Raw genomic sequence first — 24,346 nt, forward strand, 5'->3', positions numbered from 1 at the left:
AAATAAAGTCTGACACTGTTTCCACTGTTTCCCCATCTATTTCCCATGAAGTGATGGGACCAGATGCCATGATCTTCGTTTTCTGAATGTTGAGCTTTAAGCCAACTTTTTCACTCTCCTCTTTCACTTTCATCAAGAGGCTTTTGAGTTCCTCTTCACTTTCTGCCATAAGGGTGGTGTCATCTGCATATCTGAGGTTATTGATACTTCTCCCGGCAATCTTGATTCCAGCTTGTGCTTCTTCCAGCCCAGCATTTCTCATGATGTACTCTGCATATAAGTTAAATAAGCAGGGTGACAATATACAGCCTTGATGTACTCCTTTTCATATTTGGAACCAGTTGTTCCATGTCCACTTCTAACTGTTGCTTCCTGACCTGCATACAGGTTTCTCAAGAGGCAGGTCAGCTGGTCTGGTATTCTCATCTCTTTCAGAATTTTCCAGTTTATTGTGATCCACATAGTCAAAGGCTTTGGCACAGTCAATAAAGCAGAAATAGATGTTTTTCTGGAACTCTCTCGCTTTTTCCATGGTCCAGTGGATGTTGGCAATTTGATCTCTGGTTCCTCTGCCTTTTCTAAAACCAGCTTGACTATCTGGAAGCTCATGTTTCATGTGTTTTTGAAGCCTGGCTTGGAGAATTTTGAGCATTACTTTACTAGCGTGTGAGATGAGTGCAATTGTGCGGTAGTTTGAGCATTCTTTGGCATTGCCTTTCTTCGGGATTGGAATGACAACTGACCTTTTCCAGTCCTGTGGCCACTGCTGAGTTTTCCAAATTTGCTGGCATATAGAGTGCAGCACTTTCACAGCATCATCTTTCAGGATTTGAAATAGCTCAACTGGAATTCCATCACCTCCACTAACTTTGTTCGTAGTGATGCTTTCTAAGGCCCACTTGACTTCACATTCCAGGATGTCTGGCTCTAGGTGAGTGATCACACCATCGTGATTATCTTGGTCGTGAAGCTCTTTTTTGTACAGTTCTCCTGTGTATTCTTGCCACCTCTTCTTAATATCTTCTGCTTCTGTTAGATCCATACCATTTCTGTCCTTTATCAAGCCCATTTTTGCATGAAATGTTCCCTTCGTGTATGTAATTTTCTTGAAGAGATTTCTAGTCTTTCCCATTCTGTTATTTTCCTCTATTTCTTTGCATTGATCACTGAGGAAGGCTTTCTTATCTCTCCTTGCTATTCTTTAGAACTCTGCATTCTAATGGGAATATCTTTCCTTTTCTTCTTTGCTTTTTGCTTCTCTTCTTTTCACAGCTATTTGCAAGGCCCCTTCAGAGAGCCATTTTTCATTTTTGCATTTCTTTTCCATGGGGATGGTCTTGATCCCTGTCTCCTGTACAGTGTCACGAACTTCCGTCCATAGTTCATCAGGCACTCTGTGTATCAGATCTAGTCCCTTAAATCTATTTCTCACTTCCACTGTATAATCATAAGGGATTTGATTTAGGTCATACCTGAATGGTCTAGTGGTTTTCCCTACTTTCTCCAATTTAATTCTGAATTTGGCAATAAGGAGTTCATGATCTGAGCCACAGTCAGCTCCGTAGGAACTACTATTAATGTCATTTCTAAGTATATTTCATTTTCAAGGTAAAACTTTTTAAAGTAAGGCATAATATTTCTCATTTGAGAAGAAATGGGAATTATTGTAAAGGAATTCTGTAAACCTGAGAAAACTGAACCAGACAAAATATCAATTAGAAAAGATACACAAATCAGTCATATTTTCTAAGGACTTAGCACTTTAATATCAGTTAGTTATAATCTTAAATTAGCTTAATTATAGAAAGAGTAAATATGAAAAATTGCATTTAGATTGTACATCTTTTCAGCACGGTACCTGTTTCAAAATTCAGATAGTTCCTAAGTTCTCTTTCATGTCCTTTAAGAACTCATTTGTCTGTCACAAAATCATTAAAAGCATTTGGAATTATGCTTTTGAGTAAAAAAAGTAATTATATAAATTGAATTGGTAATTTAGAGACAGCAGAATAAAATCAGGTTTCATGTTAACTCCTCTGCGTAACTGACCTACCTTGAAGTGTTCTGTTCTGTTTAGCTTCCATATTTACTCTTTTTAATACCAAATTGAATATTAAAGGTTTAGTAAATTGATTTTCTTCACATAATGGAGTATATTGCATAGTGTAAGTAGTATACAGTCCCGCCAGAAACTTTAGATACAGGGATTAAAACTTGGCTTTTACTGACTGTAGTTTAAAATTCAGTTATTTAAGCTGTCGACTAGGTGAAGCTTTGTTGCATGTGTTTCACAGATAAGGGTGAAGACCATGTAAAAGCCAGTGTATTCTGGCTTCTTCCAGATTTTTAAGACTATCTTATGGACACAACTAGATAACTTATTAAATTTGCTAGCGTCACTGTATTTTAGGGTTGGATTGATCCTAGAAAGATTACAGGTACTATAAATAATTTGGCACACCTCTCAAACTTATTTGTGATAGAGGATACCTAGAGAAACATAGGGTCCCCAGAGTCTTTGAAAGGGGTATGTTAGCATGTAATCAAGGTGTAGTCATAGATCCAGATAGCAGTGATGGTTGTATAAGGCCCCTGTGTCATTTTCTTATATCTGAGATTTTATGCATTTTGTTTCTATAACTTTCTCTCCCCCTTGATTCCTAACCATGTGCAGATGAGAGCAGAACCAGAAATTTCATACTGTATTCTAGAGTAGAGTTACCTGCTGCTGTTAACTTTTTCCCTAGCATGTCTAATGTCCTTTACTATCGAAAGCATGATCTTCAGTTGGCTCAGTTTATATACCTCTGAACAGTTTTGAGAGCACCAAAAAAATACTTCCAACATTTTTTTCCATAGCAGTACAGAATATTCTGAGTGTTCTTGATAACCTGACTAGGTTTTTTAATGTAGAAACACACTAATTTTCATGTTTGGTAGAGTAGATTGGATATTTCATAAGCTAAGTAGTTCTTTAAAAGTTGTTAACTTTTTGGCCAAAGTTTTAATGTGAAAAAATTTAATTTCATCATTTATTTATGGTGTAGATCGTACATGGACATGTACAAAATTTACTTAAATTTTTTTCAGAAAAGAACCAAATTGTCTCCCAATGTTTCTCACAGAGGAACTAAGGCAATTAAAGTCATGTCCTCCTAAGATATTTTTGACATAGAGCAACCTCTTTTGAACATCAAGCATGATATTTCAAAGAAAGTATTACACAGGTCGTGCCTTCCAAAAGTGTTTATTAGTTATTAGTCCCTTTATAAGCCATGACCATGGCAATGAAATTGGACATTCTGTCATTGCAAATGCTTTTTGTTCAAAATCCAATGCTGCAATGTATAAATGCTGAACCACTATGTTGTTACAGCTGAAGCTAAAATAATATTGTATATCAACAATACTTCAGTAAGAAAAGGCCAAATGCAAGAAATACCACTTCTATTGTGGAGTAAGTAAAATCGGTATAGACTTGTATATCTCCCTTTTTTAAGATACTGCTTATCACTGCCCATTGTTAACTCTGGTTTTATTAGGTGACTGTATTATATGCATTAAATGTAGCTATCAAAAGGTAAGATCTTCTTGTTCAGTTCAGTTCAGTCGCTCAGTCGTGTCCGACTCTTTCCGACCCCATGAATCACAGCACGCCAGGCTTCCCTGTCCATCACCAACTCCTGGAGTTCACTCAGACTCACGTCCATTGAGTTGGTGATGCCATCCAGCCATCTCATCCTCTGTCGTCCCCTTTTCCTCCTGCCCCCAATCCCTCCCACCATCGGGGTCTTTTCCAATGAGTCAACTCTTCGCATGAGGTGGCCAAAGTACTGGAGTTTCAGTTTTAGCAACATTCCTTCCAAAGAAATCCCAGGGCCGATCTCCTTTAGGATGGACTGTTTGGACCTCTTTGCAGTCCACGGGACTCTCAAGAGTCTTCTCTAACACCACAATTCAAAAGCATCAATTCTTCGTCGCTCAGTTTTCTTCACAGTCCAACTCTCACATCCATACATGACTACTGGAAAAACCATAGCCTTAACTAGATGGACCTTTGTTGGCAAAGTAATGTCTCTGCTTTTGAATATGCTATCTAGGTTGGTCATAACTTTCCTTCCAAAGAGTAAGCATCTTTTAATTTCATGGCTGCAGTCACCATCTGCAGTGATTTTGGAGCCCAAAATAATAAAGTCTGACACTGTTTCCACTGTTTCCCCATCTATTTCCCCTGAAGTGATGGGACCAGATGCCATGATCTTCGTTTTCTAAATGCTGAGCTTTAAGCCAACTTTTTCACTCTCCTCTTTCACTTTCATCAAGAGGCTTTTGAGTTCCTCTTCACTTTCTGCCATAAGGGTGGTATCATCTGCATATCTGAGGTTATTGATACTTCTCCCGGTAATCTTGATTCCAGCTTGTGCTTCTTCCAGTCCAGCGTTTCTCATGATGTACTCTGCATATAAGTTAAATGAGCAGGGTGACAGTATACAGCCTGACGTACTCCTTTTCCAATTTGGAACCAGTCTGTTGTTCCATGTCCAGTTCTAACTGTTGCTTCCTGACCTGCATACAGGTTTCTCAAGAGGCAGGTCAGCTGGTCTGGTGTTCTCATCTCTTTCAGAATTTTCCACAGTTTATTGTGATCCACACAGTCAAAGGCTTTGGCATAGTCAATAAAGCAGAAATAGATGTTTTTCTGGAACTCTCTTGCTTTTTCCATGATCCAGTGGATGTTGGCAATTTGATCTCTGGTTCCTCTGCCTTTTCTAAAACCAGCTTGAACATCAGGAAGTTCACGGTTCATGTATTGCTGAAGCCTAGCTTGAAGAATTTTGAGCATTACTTGACTAGCATGTGAGATGAGTGCAATTGTGCGGTAGTTTGAGCATTCTTTGGCATTGCCTTTTAATAGTAAAAAGCACCATTTCTTTCTATACTGTTTTAATTCCTAAGTAGCTTCTTTCTACCTTGCTTTTTGTTTTTGGTTATCTCCTGTAAAAGAGGAAATTCTATTAAATGATCCCCCCAAAAAAAGAAAAAGGAAGAAAATCAAAATGATATTTAACTCCCTTCAGTTTATTTTTTAACATGTTATTTTTTAACATTTTAAAGTTGCCTTAACTTCCCTTTAAACTTTTTAAACTTCCCTTTAAAACTTTTTTTCCCTTTTTAAACTTCACTTTAAAAAATATATTCTAAGTAGAATTTCACAGTTATCTATTTTTTAAAACTGAATGTCACTCCCACTGTATCTCTAACAGTTTTATTCTCTCTTGTAAAGAAATGGGAGGAATTCCTTAAAATCTGAGTCTTGGTAATCTGTGATCATTTTGAGAAATTATTACTCTGTGAAGTTCTTACTTTCAGCTATTAATGACAATATCAATGATACAGCAATCAGTGGTAAAATTAAACCTTGCCTGGAGGTTTAACCTCTTTAACTTACATTTTTGACCTTCTTTAACGTACATGTTTTTTTGAATTTATTCCTTCCTGCATTTCTCCTATGTTAAAATCTAAAGTAATCAGTTTGTACTTTTAAAAATGTATAGTTTTACTTTGAAACAATTTTAACAATTGTTGTTTAACAGAAAAGTTGAGAGAACAGTGCAAAGAACTCCCATATATTTTTCACCCAGAGACCCTGTTCAATCTGTTAACTGTCCCTATTAATGTCTTTTACAGCAAAAGGATCTAATCTGGGATTATATGCCACACTCAGGGGTCATGTCTTTTTCATCTCCTTCACTCTGGGACAGGCTTCAGTCTTTCCTGCAGTTTCATGTTTTTCACAGTTGGGACGATACAGGGCAGTCACTTAGTAGAATGTCCCTTAATGTGGGTTTGTGTCAGTGGTTTTCTGCGTCTAGTTCCAGGTGACTCATGGGAGCTCAGTGTATATCTCTTCCCTATGCTGTCTTCAGCATCATCAGTTGGTACTTGAAATTGGTCATGGTAGGATTATCTACACCATGGAAATCAGAAAACACTACAGACAAGGACTTTTTACACCTGAATAGCTGATTGTTCTACATTTAGCAGCACACCACAGAGTTAGTTGTGTGATATTTCTTCATATTTAAACCCAGTTGTGCATTTTTGGTAGGAATATCATTGTGTACTATCAGGTGGCAAACAGCGCAGATTTGTTCCTCACTAGTGATATTTATATGAATCACTTGATTAAGATAGTGTCTGCTAAATTTCTGGAGAAGGAAGTGGCAGCTCACTCCAGTGGTCTTGCCTGGAGAATCCCAGGGACGGTGGAACCTGGTGGGCTGCCATCTCTGGGGTCGCACAGAGCCGGACACGACTGAAGCGACTTAGCAGTAGCAGCAGCAGCTAAATTTCTCCACTGTAAATTTTTATACTTTTCCTTTGTGGTCAACAGATATCCTGTGTAGAGATACATTAACTGTAAAAATGACCTGTTTCTCATCCTACCTTCACTTTCTAGTTTTAGCATCCATTGATGATTCTTGCTTGAATTATGGTAGTTGCCAAATGGTAATTTTTCTAACTACATCATTTCCCTCTACATTTATTATTTGGCATTCACTTTAAGGAAGAGCTTTCCCTTAATTATTTACTTAGGGATTTTTATTTTTTCAATTTGTTATTGTCATTTTTTATTTGGATGATTAGATTGGCTTCAGTTTGGCCAGGGGATACCTTAGAGCAATTTCTTTTCTTTTGGGGATGTCCTTGTTGTTTTCTGAACCCTTCCTTACTTTTTGGTACAACAAAATGTTTCCAGGTTCAACTTGTACTTTCTCTTCCTCAGGCTTGGAATGAACTGCTTCTTCAAGGAGAATAATGTGTGGAAACTAAGCTCTGAATGCTGGATATACTCATTGCTGTTGTAGTGTTGCCACCCTGGAGCCTTCTCAGTGGAAAGAGCTAGAAAGTGTGTGTGTGTGTGTCCTTTTACATTTATATTTATTTCTTTGTCTAGATATAAGCCATGGATTTTCAGAGATAGTTCCAATTCAGATACAGTACCACAAAGCTCATTGTATCTTTTCTCTTCTGTATATTTTCATTCTCTGTTACTGAAAAACCTGGTTCTAATCCTGAGTATACTTATTTGATTAATCCTCTGTGTGTATTGATAACCCATTTCCAGTCCTCTGGGCTGCACCTTGCCCCCTGCCCTAAAAGTGCCTTCAAATTAGTTGCCATTATTGCTTGTTGCTGGGCTGCTCCTGCTGTTCCATTCCAACTACTGTATGCTCTTGCAATTCTTTTATTACCACTGCTGTTATCAGCCACTGCCAGGATACCTCAATTTGTATTTTAAGCTGCTTTGTAAACCCTGAAGTTGGTACTTACATTTAGTATTTTCTTTGTTATTTCAGCTTGATTTTCAACTTATCTGCATTTAGCGTGAGAGAAATATCAAATAGCTACTGTAGCTTAGTAAATTACTGTTCATACCTTCTGACAGCATTACTTGTACTTTGAGGAGATATTGGGTGAAAACAGCCCAGAGAAAATTAGAAGGAGGCAGAGATAAGGAAGAGAGGAAGTAGGAGATAGCTGAAAAGTATATGAAATGAGTGCTACTAGAACTCTTTCTCTTGGCTTAATACAGTCTTCACTCTGTCCTGGTAAAGGAAGAATACATTCTCCTTAGAAATATTCTTAAAGCAGCCATTAATACAGATTCAAGCCCTTTTCCTAGGTTCATATCTTTTGGTCCTCTGGGGTTCTGGGTCACTCTTCAAGGTTACAGCTACTTTTTCTGCTTTAACAATTGTCTTCTAGGCCTGTGTTATCAACTGTCTACTGATCTTTTTCAGGATGTTCCTGGGGACTTTAGCTCCAACATTTTCATCTTTCTTCCCAAGTAAATTTCTCTCCTTGCATATCCCGGCTGATTAATGACTCTATTCTACTAACTTCCCAGTCTCCCTTCCTCTTATTCACGGCCTCACCCCTCCCTTTCCAACCTAGAACAATTTCCATGAAGCTTCATAATACCTTTCCAGCACACTCTTTTACTGTCTGAGTTTCCCACATTTTTATAAGGTCAAGTAATTTCACTTCTTTTGGTCTTTTTCTACATCTCCATGTTGCACAGTGTTCAAGGGAGAGGTAAAGGGAACAGTAAATAACATTTCTCTAGACAGAGAAGGTTACAGGTGTTCTCTGCACCTTTTATTTTCTCTTTCGCCCTGTCTCTCCTCTCTCCCGTAGTTAATTTTCCTCCCTGCATCTGCCACTCTTAAATGATCTTTGTTCTGTAGTGCATGCCCTTAGTCTCTCTGTGCCTCTTAGGGTCATACAGAAAGAAAAGGGTGAGATGATTGGGCATTGCGTCTTGCACCTTTGTGAAGATCTGTTCTTTGTGACCAGGAAGGAAGCATTAGAGCTCTGTAGAGCATATGGGAAGTATGATCTGTCTGTCCCCTTTCATAATCTTACAGGAGAAGGTCGGAAGTATAAGACAAACTTTCTAGGCTTTGAGTGTGTTAAGAAGAAATCTTAACAGGCTGTTTCCCAAAGAGTGGGCTGTTGGAGATCATATAGAGAATAAACCTCATAGTCAGAAGGTCTGTGTTCTGATGTCAACTTTGGCTCTAACTGACTGTGTGACCTTAAATTAATCATCTACACCTCTTTTTATTTCTGATTTATTGTTTCCAAAGCAAGCATTTAGCATAGGTGAGTTACAGTGTCTTGTACAGTTCTGATAGATCCCAATAGAACTGAGCAACTGTAGTGTTAAAGGTAACATTTTTATCCCAAAGAAACATTTCCCCCCCATTTAAAAGTTCTTCTGTTTTTTGACCTACATGAAGGCATTGTACTAGTTTTATTTTTCCTGTCTTCCTAAACTGATACTCTAGAGAAAATTCAAGGAAATTTATTTTGAATACAATTAGACACGGTTGCTTTTTAATAATGTTTTATGATAGACTTAATCTGCATTGAGTACATTTTAAGTTTGTGTGGGGTTTGCATTGTATTTCTTGTACTAACCATTTCTTTTGGATAGCCATTCTTTCACCCACTGGATCCTTTAAGCATTTGCCTATTAATCAAAAATGATTTATTATTTTCCATGTTACATATTATGTATTGAGAAAAACTTAATTCCTGTAAATGAAGAACTTCAAGTGTAGTCTTTTAAATACTTGTAAGCTACATGATTACTGACATTTTTTCTAGAGTATTTCAGTGGGTAAAAGAGGTTACTTCTTTATCTTTGCGTTCTTCATTTTTACTTCTTCCATTATGTAGAATTTTGTACAAAGTTTTCCCTTTTTTCATGTGCTTTTATGTTACAAAAGGTCTGTGTCTCCATTGTGTATTAAAATGAATTTATCAGAGGTATTTAGGTATCCACACTTATGGTAAAGTTTTTGGGTAAAGGAGAGTATTAAAATTAAGTTAAACCACTAATTGTAACTTAATTTTGTAATTACTGAGGTAGTTTTTTTTTAAATTAGTCTTTAAAAGTATATTATTAACTATAATAAAATGGGCAAAATTTTGGTCTAGGTTTTGCTCAAAGACCTGTTAATTTTGACCAAATATTGTTTGATAAGTTAGGACATGTCTCTTAGAATTGCTGTTTGTAAAACCTTAAAACTTATAAAGTAAGGTAAAATAGGACCTTGATTTTCATATTTATTTTTTATGATATATGTTATTTTTATGAATTACTTATTGTAAATATAAGATAGCAATTAAAATCTGAGAAATAACTACCATGTTTAATTTTTAGCAGACTGTAATTTCTACTGGTAACCTATCCAAAATAAACTAAGTCCATATAACATGTTTCACATATTTTTCTTTGTAGATCAAAGAAAGCAAAGAATTCAATTGATAAATCAACTGAGACTGACAATGGCTATGTATCCCTTGATGGGAAAAAGACTGTTAAAAGCAGTGAAGATGGAATACAAAGCCATGAACCTCAGTGTGAAACTCTTCAACCAGAAGAGGCAACCTGGAACACCGGAACACTGAGGAACATCCCCAGCAAAGTAAATGTGATTAAAAATAATAATAATACTTTGTGTGATTTTACATTAGTTAATGGAAAGTGACTTAGACGTAGTAGTTACCCTTAAATGTATATATATTCTCCAGAATTTATTCTGTGAGCCTTTACAAATAACACTGATAATGCTGAAAATAGATAAAGTAATATTAATAATCCTGATTTCCATTATAACCTGGCACCTTCTAAATTAATTGATTGACTCCAATTTTTCTAAAATGTTAAATTAGATTTAAATTTATAATTAATGTCGTTAAACCTTTTTATTTTTCCATTTCCATATGTGTAAATGAATTTGTTTCAAATGGAAGATCTATGTTAATTCAAAAGCTTAACCTAGGACCCTGGTTTTCCTTTAATGTTCTCTATAAGAAAATCTTACTTTGTTTTTCCTACCTTTGTGACCTTTGGTGTCAGCACATTTGTTTTTTAAAATTCTTAGAGAAAATTCTTAAGGATAACAATTGTTTATTTACTTTTCTAAAAGAAACCCTAGGTTTATTGTAACATAGCCTAATATAAATATCTTCTTTCTCTTCTTTTCCCTGAAGTTTTTTGGTTAAATAATTTTTTTCTTTAAAAGCTGTTACAGAGGAAAAAATGTGGTCAAATTAAAACATAATACCTTAGTTACATTTAGAAATATAAGCATGAATGTGGGTATTGAGGAATAGTAAATGAAGAAAAGAGGATTCTCTATTTGAGTAAAGTATGTGTTATTGCTTGACAGTAGTACATATATTTTCAGTACCTGTAACTATATAATAAATATCATGGAGTGGCAGTAAAATAGAGTCCCTTACCATAATTTTAGATTTTTGAGGCATTTAACTCTCTGGTAATGTGAGCCTCACTTCACTAGCATGTCTTAACAAATAAAGTTTTTAGTTATGCAGTTTTCAAACACATTTCCAGGTATGTATTAACCTACTAACGTTCTATAAGAGGAACATGAAAGTATCAATAAAATACCTGTTCTGAAGTCTCTTGGTTTCAAAATTTCTGAAATCTGGGTGTCTTAATGTGTACATGATGTTGTCTGGCTGATATGTGTTTCATTTGGTTACAAGTCACCTCCTCTTGCCTTGTAAACCATTATTAAATCAGGTTTTATGGCATTTTTGGTTTGTGAAAATATTAAATTAATTTTAGGTCTCTTCAGCTTCTTTTAAAAGGGTCTCTTTTCTCATAATTTTATAAGCTATTTCAGATCTTTTGAACAGAAACGTTGTAGGACAATATTTGATAAATGACTTTTGAGTTACTCTTGAAAGAACAGTACCAAAGTCACTGATTTAAGACTTTTTTAGAAAATCAGGTGGTATTAATCAGTTACTTTGAAATTTTTAGTGGTATTTGAAGGTATATGTATATATGTATGTATAATTTAAAATTTTGCAGTTTTAAAGCTACAGGTTGAGTCAGAAATTAACCAATGACCCTCTTTGCATAATCCTAACTTAGGATACCCAAAGGACAGTAACAAATGTCTCTGATGAAGTCTCCAGTGAAGAAGGTCCAGAAACAGGATACCCATTGCGCCGTCATGCAGACAGGACTTCTGAGAGCATTCTTCGGAATAGGAAGTCACACCATTATAAGAAACATTACCCTAATGAGGTATTTACTTTGGCCTTACATTTGTGCATATGTATCTATATGTTTTCAACTTACAACTTCTTTCATCTATTGAATATATTACTGAAATAAATATCTCCTGTCAATCTCAATATCTTACTGTTACATGATCTGGATTTATAGAAGAGTACTTTTAGATTTATATATTTCACATATAAATAGCCGCACACTTTTATTCACTTTGTGCATCATCTCTAAGGATTCATACATTGAGTTTGTTGTTTTCTTTTAAAGAGCATTCTGGAGACACAGTCTGTGAACTCCCATGTTAGACTTCCACAATTTGAAAAGGCTTTACAACTTCTAAATTATAGCAGTGTTACTATTCTAAGTGACTTCTTTCCTGTCACTGTCACCAGTTACATTGCCCAGACTATAAAATTCAATTCCGTTTTCTTCTATAACTCTTATATTTCTTTATTAATGTGTGTTTTTCTTTAAACCTTTTTTCCAACTTTATTACATCTCTTGATGTTGTCATATCTCTGAAAACTATTTCAATAGAAAAAGATTTTTTTCATTCAATTGTATTTTCACATTTTCTTGAGGATAGAACATTGTCTTTCTTCAGGGCGCATGAATTACTCCTTTTGTCACTTGCTGACAAATGTTACCTTCTGCTCTTTTTGTACTATATTAGAATATATGTTTTTTTCTTGATGGTTAAGAGTCAAACTTCTGAAAAATCTAATATTATGCTGTGTTGTAATATGAAAACCTTAAGAGTTTTAAGATTAAAGGAGTTACTTGTTCTTCCTATATTTTTCTTTGTGATTCTGTCTCTAGTTAATCTTTCTTGTGAACTATGGCTGTTTTTTCTGTTATTGGCTCCATTTGAAAGACACATAATGCCAGTGTGTCTGCTTATTGCCTCTTCGCCCACAACTGATGTTCCGTCTCCTGTTCCTAAGCCAGATAACCATGCTTGTGAAATTCATAGTCTTAGTCTATAAACAGGTGAAAGTCTGTTGGTCCTGGAAAGGCTTCAGAACCTACTATAAAAAGAGGTCTCCAGTCTCCTATAGAATAAAGTATTTGGCTTTAAAGTTACTTTTCTTTACCCATAATCTTTACTTTTCTTGATTTGCAACTATGTTTTGAGATTTGAGATTCTTTTTTTTTTTTTTAAACTCTTTGTTTATTTGGCTACGCCAGGTCTTAGTTACCGCGTGTGGGATCTATTTTCCTGGTCAGGGATTGAACCTGGGCCCCCTGGATTGGGAGCTAGGGCTCTTAGCCACTGGTCAACCAGGAAAGTCCCGATATTGAGATTCTTGAAGGACAGAACATTATTCTGCTAATCTTAACTTTTAAATAAATGTTTCTTCACATCTTTCAGATTCCAAGCTAAGTAAGGCTGATAATTATTGAGTAGGCATTGGTTGTTTTAAATCTTTTAAAAATGATGTAAAAGATTACATTAAAAATAAAATCAGATCTTCAAATTCTTCATCTGTGAAGTGAGAAACTTGAGACTAGAGGATATTTAAAAGGCTGTATTTCAAAATTTTTTACTCTCAAATCAAACCAACTGAAAAGTTGTTCTTATTTTTTTTTTATTAAAAAAGCAAAACAAAACCTCCTTTGAATAAGTAAAATTCAAACAGGATTTATAGTGTTGTTTTGCATCTATATATAGTTATTGCTGTACTTTTCAAATTACTGGTGATACTGTTTTCTTTTAGGGTGAGGCACAAAGAAATCATTTGGGGAAACACTTTGTGCAGGAGCAGGACTGATGGGCCTCACTATAAGAGTACTTTTCAGGAACTCAGCCGTTTATTGTAAGCCTCCCAGATGTTAGCATCTGTACATATGCTTCTTAGGGGCATTTTATTTTTCAGGAAGAAATCATCCAATCTTCTGGTGGCATGGGAGTGGTAGGTACTCTACCATGCTGTCATGGTGTTTGGCATCAAGGGAGTTGGGGATGAGGTGTGATCTTGCCATTCAGTATCTTGGACTTTGACTTAACCCTTCTGTCTCTTACCCCTGAACTCCCTACCCTAGTTCCTTGCCTGTTTCTGCTGTTAATATCTACCATGTCTGATGGGTTTCTTCCAGTCTTCTATTGGGAAGATGGTGGTGGAATTACTTGGTTATCTGGGATATAGGAGATGTCCTGGGTAATTGGTAGCTCCTTCCTTTTAAGTATTTGTACTATTTCTTAGCTCTGTCTTGCTTTGTTTAACTCTGCAAGTGTCTCAGTTTTTATTTCCTGCTGTGAATTAGCTTTTCATCTGATAATGGGAAGCATAATGAAGAAACAATGGGCTTGGAGTCAGACTACTTAAGTAACTTTGGAAAAATTGTTTAACCTATGTGAGTCTCAGTTTCTGCTTCTGTACAGTGGGGAGAGGAGGAGACTGGCCTCATCAGATTGTTAGGTTTAAATAAGATTATGCATAATTGCCTGGCACAAAGCATTTATGTTATAAATGCTTCTTCCCTTCAACTATTTCAGTTCAGATAAATAGTCTTTATTAATATGATTGTATCCTCAATTGAAACTACCAGTCTAGAGATTTGAGATAAGCAGAGCAAACCATATTAAATGACCAATTGAGCTATTTTCTTCAGTTCTAAAATTTCCTACTTTTAGGCTTAATTCAGCAATTTGTAGTGAAATTTAAAGTGGCCATTAACCACCTAAATATTTCAGGTTAAATTCTGTTTGAAATGTAAGCAATTATAGGTAGTAATTTTTAGATTTGACATTTGTGAAATGGCCCACTTAGCAATGAATATTTGATGAAATACATTTATTAAGAATTACATATACATTTTTTTAATCCCTGAAATCACCCATTAGTTTCACCTAAACAGTTATCAGGCCTTTAATCTTATTACTTATATTTGTATCTGGTTAGCAAGTCTGCATCAGAAATTAGTTACAGATAATCTAGTTTCATAAAAAATTTTGATTTAGCAATTACTGATTACTTAATACAGTGTGTCTCCCTATCGAATGAAAACAGCTTATGTTTCAAATATTATGGTTGACATTACTGAGTCTGAAGTATTTTGGGAGTGTATGTCTTAAAACAAAGTTGACTTATTTTAACCCTTTTTTCTTTCTTTATTCATTTTCCTGCTCAGCTCTTCTGGAAAATTTTCCTCTCTTAAACAATGTTCCTCCCATAAATACTCTTATCAGTACAGTAAATTTATGTTTATGGTATCCTATCCTGGTATCAATAAATTAATTATCAATAATATATCTAATTCATTTAAGATATTTTGTTACTTGTACTAATGATGGCAAAAAAAAAAAGTGGTTTCTGTCTTTCATGGACTTACAGTATATTTAAGAGATATGATATATTTGAGAATATGAACTACATGAGCATTTAATTAACACAGATAAATTTCAGATGCCACAAAACAATGCAAAATTTGTCATTAAATGAAGATAAAAAGTAACAACTTGCTTTAGGGACAAAATGATTGCTCTAAATAGAGAGTAGCTTTATTTTTTTTAATTTATTTATTTTAATTGGAGGCTAATTACTTTACAATATTGTAGTGGTTTTTGCCATACATTGACATAAATCAGCCATGGGTAGAGAGTAGCTTTAAACTAACATTTGTCGAGCCCCTGCTTTGTACTAGGTTTGCATTAAAAGCCACAGCGCTCATTTCAGTATCTCTTTAAGGTAGGTAGTTTTATTTCCCATTGGTAGATGATTCAGAAACGACGTAAGACAGCCAGAAAGGGTAGAGATGGTATTTTCCTGGTACTTTGTAGAGTGGACTTTAAAGGAGAGTAGAATTAACAGTAAGTGCTAAGAACATGATTAGAGGCTAGAGTGGCAAAGAGCAAGCTGTGTTGAGGGGCTAGGGAGTAGCCCAGTGTCGCTGTAGGAGAAGTAGACAGCAGGGTCCGAAGTAGCACGTTCAAAGACAAGCATGCAGGTTGAAGGAATGTGAGAAGCCACAGAAAGATTTTAGTCTGAGGAAAGAAAGAGCAGCTGCACTGTGGGAAGGTTAATCTAGAAATAAGGAAAGGCCTTTCAGATAGGGGTCAGTAAGGAAGGTCTTACAGTAAAGTGTGAATGATGAAATCTGAACTGTTGTGGTAACATGGCAAAGAGAGAGGAATAAATATAAAACATTTGCAAGTAAAATTGACAGTCTTACCGACAGAGGATGGGTAAAAACAAAAGCAAAAATTTCAGCATACTTGACTATAAGGATGGCTATTACCATTCTTTATTTAGGAAGTTATTTAAAAAAAAACGAAAAACAAAACTTCCCTGGTAGCTCAGATGGTAAAGCATCTGCCTACAATGCGGAAGACCTGGGTTTGATCTCTGGGTCGGGAAGGTCCCCTGGAGAAGGAAATAGCAACCCACTCCAGTATTCATGCCTGGAAAATCCTGTGGACCGAGGAGCCTGTGGGGCTACAGAGTCGGACACAACTGAGTGACTTCACTTTCACTTTTGAATTTATTTAAATTAAAATTGTACTCAAAGGTATTTATTTTGTATTTGAAAAAACTCCTAGTGGAAAAGTATACTGATGAGAAATTACCTAACTTAGGCCTTTTAGTTTTTCACTTTTTTTTTTTTTTTTTACCATAGATTATCTAAAAAACCTGGGACTTCTGGGTAGCTCAGCTGGTAAAGAATCCCCCTGCAATTCAGGAGACCCTGGTTCAATTCCTGGTTCAGGAAGTTCCCCTGGAGAAGAGATAGCTTACCCACTCCAGTATTCTTGGGTTTGCCTGGTGGCCAGATGGTAATGAATCTGCCTGCAGTGCGAGAGACCTGGGTTCGATCACTGAGTTGGGAAGATCCCCTGGAGGAGAGCATGGCAACCTACCCCCTGTATTCTTGACTGGAGAATCCCATGAACAGGGGAGCCTGGCAGGCTATAGTTCATGGGATCACAAAGAGTCAGACATAACTAAGCACAGCACACATCTAAAAAACACAAGTTGGCAGTTATCTTCCTGGTATAGAGTATTTGTTAATTTTATATCAATTTATTGAACTTCTGTTTGAAAAACGAAAACAGTAGATATATGAAACCTATTGTTGCTTTAAAAAAAAAGACTAGAGTAAGAAAAGAACTTCATTAAATATATCAATTAAAGTGGGTTAGTATTCACTGACTATGCAGTCCATATAGATTTAGGCTAGTCTTTGAATTCTGAACTTTGTATAAAGTTTAAGAGAAAACAGGCACAGCTTTTGCCTGCAAAATAATACTGGAGCTGAGATGTGAAATCACATTTTGATATGAGAAAATTTTGTTACTCCTTAAAAAGTAATATGTATTTTAATGTTTTGCTGTTTATTTCACTGTCATTTGGCAGTGTGTTTGTTGTTTTAGTAAAAAGTAGCAATATATGTTTCTGATAAAATCCATTGAGTTGGAAAGGATACATAAATTGTATTAATGTCAAAGAATATCTTGATTTCAGGATGCCCCTAAATCGGGTACTAGTTGCAGCTCTCGCTGTTCAAGTTCCAGACAGGATTCTGAGAGCACAAGGCCAGAATCTGAAACAGAAGATGTGTTATGGGAAGACTTGTTACATTGTGCAGAATGCCGATCATCTTGTACCAGTGAGACAGATGTGGAAAATCCTCAAATTAATCCATGTGTGAAAAAAGAATATAGAGACGACCCTTTTCATCAGGTTGGTTTGCAGTGTTGGATTGTGTGGGGCTGTTGGTCCAGCTCCTTTGAATGTATGTACATTTTACAGAGGTGAGAGAAAACTTACATTCAATAGAAATAATGTTCCCATGTTTTAATTTTTATGTGACCTGTGATCTGGCTTCATAGGAACATAGAATCTCAGTATTTATATAGTGATTGTCAATCACCTTGCAAACATATGTTCTCTTCCTGAGAAGTTGTTGGCAAATAGAATTTTCTAAGTCAGATTGTACTTTAGATGTGTTAGTCCTTTTCTCACTAAGCATACTTCATGGTCAGATTCATCTATACCTGCAACCTTAATTCCACACAAATATACGATTATAATTCACAAATCTACACCTCATGAATATCAGATTTCTATTTCAAAGTGCCTGTAGTAATGCTATCCAACAGAAATAAAATGAATTACATACATAATTTAAAATTTTCTGGTAGTCTCATTTAAAAACATTTAAAAAGGTAAAATTAGTTTAAATATGTTTTTAGCCCAGTATATTTAAAATATTATCATTTCAACATATAACTACTATGAGAAGGTCCAGTGTACTGCAACTAAGACCAGATGCAGCTAAATAAATAAATAAAATAAATACTAAAAAAAAACCCAAAAACAAAAAAGAAGAAGCATAACCCTGACAAGTTGGAGAAAGTGAAGGAATGTTTTGGTCCCTAGCTGCTAGATGTGAAGATGGGAGAGCACTTACGTGCATAGGAGAAAAGCAGGTGGGAAAATTGGTACAGTTTTGGTTTCCTAGGGTTCTGGAGAAAAGGTATACTTAGGAAGCCTAGCCTCCAACAGGACAAGGACCACATCCTCTGCTGAAACAGGCAGGGGAGGAAGAGTTCATGAAGTCAGTCAGACCATGAGAGTTACTGCATGATCTCTGTTTGAAGTGCTGGAGGCCAGATGGTCTCTTAATAGAAGAGAAGTGAGATGATAGGATAAGGGGCTTATGGAAAGTGGTGAAGGCTTGGCATTATCATTTATGGGAAATGGAGATGGTGAGGAGAGAGTATATGTTTATTTGTGTTCACGCCATATAACACATTAAAAGAGTCACCCTCCCACTTGGTTGAGTGGAATCTTGGTTTAGCTGGAATCTAAAACTATGAATTTGTAGCTGCCCAGTCTATACATTTTCCAAAGCAAACCATTCAACATTACAGTAATTCAAGTCTGTGCTCCAGTCACTGATGCTTAAGAAGCTGAAGTTGACTAGTTCTGTGACGACTTAACAACACCTTCTAGAACTAACACCAAAAAAGATGTCCTTTTTATCATAGGGGGTTGGAACACAAAAGTGGGAAGTCAAGAGATAATCAGAGAAGCAAGTTTTACCTTGGAATATAAAATGAAACAAGGCAAAGGCTGACAGGTTTTGTGAAGAGAACTTGCTGGTCATAGCAAACACTCTTTTCCAACAACCCAAGAGATGATTCTACACATGGACATCACCAAATGGTCAATACCGAAGTCAGATTGATTATGTTCTTGGTACCTGAAAATGGAGAAACTATATATGGTCAGCAAAAACAAGATCTGGAGCTGACTGTGGCTCCTATCATGAGCTCCTTATTGCACAATTTAGGCTTAAATTGAAGAAAGTAGGGAAAACCATTCATGTATGACCTAAATCAAATCCCTTATGATTATACAGTGAAGATGATGAATAGATTCAAGGGATTAGATCTGTTAGAGTGCCTGAAGACTACGGATGGAAGTTCATAATGTTATACAGGCGGCAGTAACCAAAATCATCCCAAAGAAATGTAAGAAGACAAAGTGGTTGTCTGAGGAGCCTTTATAGATAATTGAACAAAGAAGAGAAGCAAAAGAAAAGAGAGAAAGGGAAAGATATACCAAACTGAATGCAAAATTCCAGAGAATAGGAAGGAGAGAGAGTCTTAAATAATGCAAAGAAATAGAGGGAAAAAAATAGAATAGAAAAGCCTAGAGATCTCTTCAAGAAAATTGAAAATATCAAGGGAACATTTCATGGAAGGATGGGCACCATCAAGGGCAGAAATGGTAAGAACCAAAGAGAAGCAGAAGAGATTGAGAGTGCATAGAAGAACTGTACAAAAAAGATCTTAATGGCCCAGATAGCCACAATGGTGTGGTCACTCACATAGAGCTGGATATCCTAGAGTGTGAAGTCAAGTGAGCCTTAGGAAGCATTACTATGAACAAAGCTAGCAGAAGTGCTGGATTTCTAGGTGAGCTGTTTAAAATCCTACAAGATGATACTGTTAAAGTGCTGCACTGAATATGCCAACAAATCTGGAAAACTCAGCAGTGGCCAGAGGACTGGAAAAGTCAGTTTTCATTCCAATCCCAAAGAAGGCCAATGCCAAAGAATGTTCAAACTACCATACAATTGCACTCATTTCACTTGCTAGCAAGGAAACACTCAAAATCCTTCAAGCTAGGCTTCAATAGCATGTGAACCGAGAACTTCTAGATGTACAAACTAGGTTTAAACCAGAGGTCAAATTGCCAGCATTCATTGGATCATGAAGAAAGCAAGGGAGTTCCAGAAAAACATCTATTTCTGCTTCATTGACTATGCTAAAGCCTTTGACTGTGTAGATCTCAACAAGCTATGAAAATTCTTAAAGAGATGAGAATACCAGACCACCATACCTGCCTCTTGAGAAACCTGTATGCGGGTCAAGAAGCAACAGTTAGAACTAGACATGGAACATCCAGTTTTCCAAATTGGGAAAGGAGTACATCACGGCTGTATATTGTCACCTGCTTATTTAATTTATATGCAGAGTACATCATGCAAAATGCCATACTGGATAACTCACAAGCTGGAATCAAGATTGCAAGGAGAAATATCAACAACCTCAGATATGCAAATGATACCACCCTAATGGCAGAAAGTGAAGAGGAACTAAAGAGTGTCTTGATGAAGGTGAAAAAGGATAGTGAAAAAGCTGGCTTAAAATTCAACATTAAATAAAACTGAGATCATGGCATCTGGTCCCGTCACTTATGGCAAATAGAAGGGGGAAAAGTGGAAGCAGTGATGGATTTTCAAGAAAATATTTTCTTGAGCTCCAAAATCACAGCCAATGGTGACTGCAGCCATGAAATTATAAAAAGAACTTTGCTCCTTGGAAGGAGAGCTATGACAAACCTAGACAGCATATTAAAAGCAGAGACATCACTTTGCTGACAAAAGTATGTGAAGTCAAAGCTTTGGGTTTTCCAGTAGTCATGTACAGACATGAGAGTTGGACTATAAAGAAGGCTGAGCAAAAAGAATGGATACTTTTGAACTGTGGTGTTGGAGAAGACTCTTGAGAGTCCCTTGGACTGCAAGGAGATCCAACCAGTCAACCCTAAAGGAAATCAACTCTGAATATTCATTGGAAGGACTAGCGCTGAAGCTGAACCTCCAATACTTTGGCCACCTGATGCAGAGAGTTGACTCATTTGAAAAGATCCTGACGCTGGGAAAGATTGAAGGCAAAAGGAGAAGGAGGTGGCATAGGATGAGGTGATTAGATAGCATCACCGACTCACTGGACTTGAATTTGAGCAAACTCTGGGTTATAGTGGAGGACAGAGGAGCCTGGTGTGCCGTAGTTCATGGGGTCACAAAGAGTCGGACGTGACTTAGCAACTGAAAAATAACAGTTTTATACAGTTGTATGATATTCTCTAGAATATAGTTGTAATAATTATAATAACAAAGATTTAATAAGCATTGACCCTATATATCATCCATTGTGCAAGTAATCTAGATGCATTGTCTCATGTAATCTCCATGATCTATGTCAACGTAGTTTGTTTTTTGTTTCATAAATGAAATGAAGGCTCAGGATTAAGTAATGCACCCAGAGTCACACAGTGTAGGTGCCAAGTAGTTGCTATTCAAGGGACAGGAAAGGGGATGCTATGCTGGTTAAAGTAATGGATAAGGCAAGAATCTAGACATGTTAAATTGAGAAGGAAATATGAAGAAGAGACCGATAGGTTGAAGAACATGTGTGTTCAAGGAAAAGTGTGTTTTAAATTGAAGGTTTGAGGAATCTTTCCTTTCTGGTAAGATGGAAGACTGTGGTTAGAGGCTCACTTCAGAAGTAGGCATTTCAGTGTGGTGACAGGGTCCAGAGTGTGGTCATGGGACTAGCTGAAGATCCCTTGAATTTAAGAAGTGAAAAAAAAAAAAAAACCAGAGAATAATGCATGTGAAAAGGGTGATGGATGAGTCACCTGTATATTCATCTAAGTCACTGAGGATAATAACTGGATTTTAGGCTTATGAAAATGTCTGTGAGCTCTTTTCTCAGCAACCGCGTAAGTGGCACAGAGCTAGGGACGACGCGTGCTTTGCTCATTGTTGTATCACACAGCGCCTGGTACATAGTAGGTGCTTAATATTAGTTGAGTGAAATAATGAAACAAAAAATTTTCAAAAGGTGCTAAGTAAACCTTTCTTAAATGATTAAAATTTTTGTTGTAATGAATGCTTATAGAATAAATTTTGGTCCTAAATCTATTATATCTCTTTTTTCTTTTTTTTTTTTGGTAAGATAAATTTTTTTTTTACTGTTTTACTCTACATCTTAATTACAGTATTCTAGATATACAGTGGTTTTGCTTTTTGATTTAGGACGATTTCACATGCATTTTGTATTCTCAGGCATCTAAAAACAAGCTCATGTTTTCAGTTTTAGCTGAAATTAGCTCCCTTTAATGAAAAGCTGCCTTTTTTGTTTGTTTGGCTAAGATCTGTATAAGGTTTGGAGGACCTTTTCCTGCCTATGATAAAGACTGGAAAATTCCTCCCCATGAAGATGCACTGAGCATTTCAATCAGTATGTTCTAGACAGTGTGTCACCAAATATGTAGTTTTATTTTATTTTCTTGGTAAATAGTTACTGAAACATTTCTAAAAGAGAAAACTTTTATTCTGTAGCCATGGATGAGTATATAATATAAAGGCGCATTCCAGGGGCTTCCCTGGTGGCTCAGTAGTAAAGAATCCCCCTGCCAGTGCTGGAGACACGGTTTCGGTCCTTCTGTCAGGAAGATCCCATGAAGAAGGAAATGGCAACCCACCCCAGTGTTCTTGCCTGGGAAATCCCATGGATAGAAGAGCCTGACAGGCTACGGTCCATGCGGTCGCAATGAGCTGGCACAACTTAGTGACCAAACAATGACCAAGACACATTCAAGTGAAGTTAATTTTTCAGTGGGTAAAGCCATACTTTAACTGCTATAGTTCCCAGAGCTGGAAACTTCAAGAAAGCTTTGAATGAACAGGGAGCAAAGCAATTGAGATTTTGATAAGGATAACAAGAAGTATTGAATGAGTTCTAAGCTTGAAAAACATAGCTAAGAAGAACCTGTTATCTGATGAAACTATAAAATGTAATGATTTGCTCTTATGTTTTCTTTGAGGCTTTTAAAAAATCTTTCATGTACTAAAGGCAGTGTATATTTCAATAAGACTGTTTTTTTGAGTACATTACACATGCACACACACATTCCTATATCTTTTTAAATTCTCCAGGTTTTAGTTGCTTTTTATGCTCTTGCCTTTTTCCTTTCTAGAAATAGGAAAATTCTATCAAATGCTAGTTAGAAGTTACCTGGGCAAAATGAGTACTTTTAGAATTAGAATGAAGATTTTTTTGACTTCCCGTTTCTTTTTCTAGATGGACATTCTTGGTATTGTATATCTTGCTTCATATAATTCACTGTTACAGACTGAGAGTTTAAAAAAAAGGAGCGTGCATATCGATGCTTTAATCTATTATCTCTGTGGTTTAATAATCTTTCCATTCAGCTTCTCATACTTGTTCCAGGCTTTTTGGTTTCATCATTTTTCATAATTATTGTAGTTTCAGGGAAAATTTGACATTTTAGTGTAGATTATTTGTTTTGTTTGGGGATAAATTATACAATTTGAGGAATTAGGTGGATATTTAATAACTCCTGTCAGTATCACATAGCTCTTAAGGTTCTCCAGTAATGAAATATATACTATGAAGGTTAATGTATATTAAGATACTCTGTTTTTGCAATAGATAAATTTTCAGAGGAACCGTCTTGGTAGCCAAATAACTACATATAAAAGGGCTTTGCCAATAACATGACTCCTGGCATTATGGTTTGCCTGTATAATTGTTCATCACTTTTTTTACTCTGTGCACATAAATGTGGTATATTAGCTTTACATAAAGAAAATTAATGTATGAGGTCAGAATAATAAGTTCCCATATTTATTTTCTTGCATATTATTATGTTACTTTTTATACCTTTTATTGAAATGAATCAGTGCAACTTCCTCTGGAGGAAAATATATTCCTTAAGTCTGCAGAAGCATATCTTTTATCATATTTCACATTTTTATCTGCCAAATAATATTTTAAAGTAGATTATTTTGTTCATTGTTAGAAGTTCTTTCAATGAAATATGTTATTAAAATAACTTAGAAATAATATAATATTAGAAATATCAATTGTATCTCATTCTGGAACTAATCTTTTTTGAGGGGAGGGACCAGTCTTTTTGTGTTATTTCTACTGATATCTGATAATGTAAAGATTAGTGTTTTATTGTGTTGCTATCTTTAACCTTCAACTATCCTATTTTGAAGTTTTATTCTTTTAATTATAGATCTGAAACAAACAGAAAAAACAAACACACTTAAGTATATGATTTTGTTTGTATTAAAGCTTTCAGCTTTTCTTCCTACCATTTTCTATTCTGTGAAACTGTGAGGGATACTTTATTTTACTTGGGGGAATACTTCTAGTTCTATGTGCTTCAGTTTGCAATATTTGTTCCGAAGGGAAAAGTTAAATGGATCCTTTGGAGAAATGCTAGATTTAAAAAAATCAGAAAAGTAACTAAATCAAGTATTAAGGGTAAGTGTGTGTCTTTCTGAATGAGATTGTATCACTGTTTAGTCTTTTAGAAAGGTTCAAATCTCAGTGATCATTGTCTTTCGTATCACACATGCATAAGTTGAATAGTCAGTAATATGAATAAT

General features: G+C 35.8%; 1 protein-coding gene across 4 annotated transcripts in view; it reads left to right on the forward strand.

Moving 5' to 3' along the window:
• PHTF2 (putative homeodomain transcription factor 2) overlaps positions 1-24,346 on the forward strand; it is a 150,920-nt gene that overhangs the window by 52,373 nt on the left and 74,201 nt on the right. For 3 of the 4 annotated variants that reach the window (XM_010848099.1, XM_010848098.1, XM_010848100.1), the window contains 3 exons: positions 9,815-10,001; positions 11,483-11,638; positions 17,086-17,304. In XM_010848099.1, the coding sequence (XP_010846401.1) occupies positions 9,815-10,001; positions 11,483-11,638; positions 17,086-17,304 (562 nt within the window). Of the gene's footprint in view, positions 1-9,814; positions 10,002-11,482; positions 11,639-17,085; positions 17,305-24,346 lie in introns of those variants that run through there. The other variant, XM_010848101.1, reaches the window with a different exon arrangement.

This window comes from Bison bison, unplaced genomic scaffold, assembly GCF_000754665.1.
Source record: "Bison bison bison isolate TAMUID 2011002044 unplaced genomic scaffold, Bison_UMD1.0 scf7180017864260, whole genome shotgun sequence".
NCBI classification, from domain to species: Eukaryota; Metazoa; Chordata; class Mammalia; order Artiodactyla; family Bovidae; genus Bison; species Bison bison.